Source organism: Crocuta crocuta, unplaced genomic scaffold (assembly GCF_008692635.1).
Source record: "Crocuta crocuta isolate KB4526 unplaced genomic scaffold, BGI_CrCroc_1.0 scaffold475, whole genome shotgun sequence".
Classification (NCBI taxonomy): Eukaryota; Metazoa; Chordata; class Mammalia; order Carnivora; family Hyaenidae; genus Crocuta; species Crocuta crocuta.
In genome coordinates, this window is record NW_027529518.1 from 1,617,607 (window position 1) to 1,621,921 (window position 4,315).

A 4,315-nucleotide genomic window follows, 5' to 3' on the forward strand; every position below is an offset into this window, starting at 1 on the left:
AGCTAGTTTTAGATCCTTTGTGTCAGAAGGATTCCTATATGAATATCTTTTATGTATTGCTGACCACAAGAGGGCACTCACTGAACATTTGTAAAGCATTGTTCCATCTTGTCAACTTGTGCATAATTGACCTGAAACTCAGCTCAGATCAGCTTACCCACTGATTACGGTGGGGTGATTACCTATAAAACACAGATTGGTACTTATATGTTAGTTGGCCTTCCTAAACCCTTGTCCTAAATAACTCACATTGCTATTTATTAAAAACAATCAATGTCAAGTATACGGTGTATATTACCCACTTAAAAGATTGTCAGAACAGCCTAATGTCAAAGTATCACTCCAGAGGTACAAATCCTCTAATTTTAAAGGGAAAAACCTACTGTCACCATGGAGAAATTTGGCCATCACCACCACTTAAGCCAAGTGATAGAGAGCATCACTCACTAATAGCGGGGCATTCTGAAAGTAACATGCCTCTTGAAGTACACAGGGTCACCTATCAAATATCCTGGACTAACAGAAAAGCTGAACCTCGAGTTAACCAAATGAGAGAGAACCAAATGAAACAGTACCACAGTTAGACAAATCCGGAATGGTATAGTTGAAAAGGTAGCTGGTATAACTTTTTCTAAAAAGTCAGTGTCATGGGGAAAAGAGAAGTTTTTGGAAGCGCCAGTCTAGATCAGGAGAGACCTAGCCAAATGCANGGCCAGGACACTAATGCTGAAAAGACAGACATTTTGAGGAATTTGAATAAAAATGTTTCATGACATATGAGCAAAAAGCAACAGTATATATAGAGTTTATATTGATTCCTAAAATGTGCTTTTTTATGTATCTGAAACCTTGAATTTGATTATTTCATCTGTATACCTGCAAGTTTATATTTTTCAAGTTGGCTGGAAGCTTTATTTTTCATCTCAGTGGGCAGGATAAAGACTTGCCTCATCCTTGGGCATGTGTGACAACATTTACCCTAAGCCGGAGGTTTTATTTCAGATGAACTTCCATTATTGCACCAATTGAGTCCTTTCCTGTCTTTGAGATAGAAATAGACTTATAACTAATGGTAGAGTTTTTAAAAAGCACGGATGAGGAAACCCTTACTTTAAATGGGCACCAACCTCATCTACTAATGATGTAAATATATTCTCATCAATAGTGACAAAACATTTTGAGATTTTTATCTTTCATCATTGTAGACTATATTGTAAAAATCATAGTGGAAATGATGAGAGAGATGAAGAAGATGAGGAACGAGAGAGTAAAAGCCGGGGAAAAGTAGAAATTGACCAGCAGCAACTAACTCAGCAGCAACTTAATGGAAACTAGGTATGAACGTTACTTCTCTCGGATCTGTTGTCAGGATACAGTACTCACGGATAAATACATGTTGGAGTAATGGTATATGCAGTATGATTTTTCAATGCTATTATGTTTAGTTAAGCATGTTCCTAGAATGCTAAAGGATTGTGTAGGCTTGCATAGTTTTTTTTAACTAGCTGATTTTGTACCAGTAAAACCAAGCTCTCCACTTTATCCATAAGTATAGCTATAATGTCAAACCGATAAGATGCTCTTGCTCCTCAGTAACATTATATTTATTGTGTTCCCCCCAAGCATCATGTTTTACAATTTTTTATCATCTTTTGAACAGGTTCATGGGACAGAGTTAGAAAACTGGGAATTGAATAAGACATCCATAACTACTATGCTTTTTTCACTGTTTTCTAAAATCAAAAAGGGTTTGTAACTTTTTACTGCCCAACTCTTAGATCCTTCATTGAACCGCCTAAAAACGTCTTGTTTGTTTTATGAGCCTTCACTAGATGGCAGAATTTGACATGTTGCTATTACGTAGCTGTAGTTTGCAGTTTCTGGGAAGCAATTGAAACACTATTAACCCTGTGTATAGTGTCGACAGTTAAAGCAGACATTGAAATGAAGTAAGCTATATTTCTGGACTGAACAAAGTTCTACTGTCTAGCGTGTCTAAGTTTGTTTAGTGGATTCATACTCAAGGGAGAGCATAAGCGAATTTCACTTTGCAGTGCAAACACGCCTCTGGTGGCGACACATGGGAAGTTGTGTTTTTTTTGTTTTTTTTTTCCACACTCAAGTAATGGAGACTAAAAATGAAGAGAACCTTCTTTTTCTCTTGGCTTTGACAGCACATGCTAAAAATCTCTTCCAAGAAGTGTGCTAAAGCTTTTCATTACGTTCCTGTTAACGTTGTTCTCACTGACCAGCATGCACTCGGGCAACTGGTGATAATGAATTATGAGCTCCAGTGCGCTCCTGCCAAAATTCTCTTGACAGTAAACCTCTTCTCTTATCATGTCATACAAAGAACTTCTAGCAAAATTATTGGATCCTTTCACGTTGAAACTTAACATTTGGCAACAGCAAATTGAACCTCTTTAAGATTTAAAGGGTTACCACTCACTAAGGACTTCAGCCACCATGTCGGAAACCGGTCCCTCTCAAGTGCCGTGGGGTGTGGAACACTTCATAATATTGGCCCAAAGTGTGTAAGGAGGTCTCATATGCTGTGGGAGAAAACAACAGCCTGCATAAAACAGTATTTATTTTGAATTTTGTGACCACTATTTTTAAAAAATTATTTAATATTTTTAATGTTTTCATTCATTGCTTTGCGTATCTATTAAATTTGTGCCCTACTGTCGTGGTAGGGCTTGGCATGGTCTCCATCATCGGAGTTGTTTTTCAGAGCCTAAGAACCCAGCTGTTTAGAAAGGATTTTCACACTGGCATTTCCAGCTAGTGATATTTTCTTCCACTTAACCTGCTGAAGCACATTTATATCTTTCTTTATGGCAAAACCAAAAACCTTTAGTTGTGGTCTGCCTAATACTACCATAGCACCTCAATATTCCAAGGTAGGGCTTATGATTTTTGAATTATTGATTAACCTACCACATTAAAGCAAATTAGCTAATGAGAAATACCATATTAACTTGACTGTGCATCAAGATATTCTGCAGCTTATGGAAAAGCATTTTTAAAATGTAACAGGTGGAAAATTACACTGTGCTTAATGACTGATTTTGTTTTTTTTAACTGCTAGTCCCTTAAGGTCACATTTGTCGAGTGTGTATTCACTTACGTCAAGGGACTCGATGATTGCTTTATTTTAACCATCTTTTATTATTTTTAGAAGGAAAACTAGCTTTAGTGGGGTTACCCTGTATGTTTTTCTCCTTTTGCTCTAAATATGCCATTGGGTTTTTTTTAATGTGTGTGTATGTGATGAATTTTCAAAATTCACCATGACTTGAAGTGCAACGACAGATCTAGATGTTTGTTTACCAAGCTATGTGACTTTTCCCAAAGGATCTGTACTTTATTTCCTTACAACAGCTTGAAACCTGTTATTTTAAATCTTTGAATCACTGTGTCTTGATCATTTTTACATGGTGTGCCATAAACTTACCCGTGGAACAATAGAGCACCTTCATTTTTGGACAACTACTGTAACGATGTTCTTAGGAAAAATGGAAGGTGCTGGGGTAATGATGGCCAGTCAATGATCATATCATGGACTTCAAATACTCTAGCTGTCAGTCGATGGATTTGCTATGTAATCAATTGTATAACTTTGTATGGGTGTCTTCAACCCTTTCTCTGCCACTAGCAACCAGAATAGCACTTTACCTTTTGGTTGGCTAGAATAAGTGGCTGGCTACCTATCTTTCTCACTGTGGTGTGATTGGCTAAACAGTCTTTCATTAAAAGTTGAAATGTAAATTGAAGTCACATGAAATCACCTTTGGTTGTAAACCTCCAATACTTTGATTCTCCATCCATGTCTTCGTCACATGCTGAGTAAAAAGTGCCTTACAATGTAAAAATTGTACAGTACTTATGTTCCCAAGTAGCATCATCATCTTCTGGGTAGTAATTACATTGTGGTATGAATATTTAGAAAAATGGACCTCAGCAGTGTATTTACTGTTCATCTCTTAAGTCCTTAACTGTAGTTTTGATGAGCATGACATTATTTGATAAGTATATAACATGTACATCATTTCAAAAAATACTGCCATGACTGTCTTTTATGCATATTTTAGCTTGAAATTTTGAAGCGTCTTTTCTTTCCTTTTATTCCACCCTTTTGTTTTGTTTTGTTTTCGTTATTGATATTCAACAGTGTAATCTTTGCAAGCGTATATTGAAGATTATTCTGGAGCATTTATTGCCTTACCAGAACTGTTAGTAAGAAATGTTCTTTAGAGTAGAAAGATAGACTTGAGTTTCTATACTTTAATAAGAGCTCTTTGTTCCTGGGGGG

General features: G+C 36.5%; 1 protein-coding gene across 4 annotated transcripts in view; it reads left to right on the forward strand.

Annotated features, from left to right (window-relative positions):
- The window catches only part of PHF6 (PHD finger protein 6), a 42,301-nt gene extending 37,992 nt beyond the window's left edge, over positions 1-4,309 (forward strand). For 2 of the 4 annotated variants that reach the window (XM_077760822.1, XM_077760823.1), the window contains one exon: positions 1,206-4,309. In XM_077760822.1, the coding sequence (XP_077616948.1) occupies positions 1,206-1,335 (130 nt within the window). In that variant the 3' untranslated portion in view covers positions 1,336-4,309. The remainder of the gene's footprint in view (positions 1-1,205) is intronic. The other 2 variants (XM_077760820.1, XM_077760821.1) reach the window with 2 other exon arrangements.
- Positions 4,310-4,315: the final 6 nt, after the last annotated feature.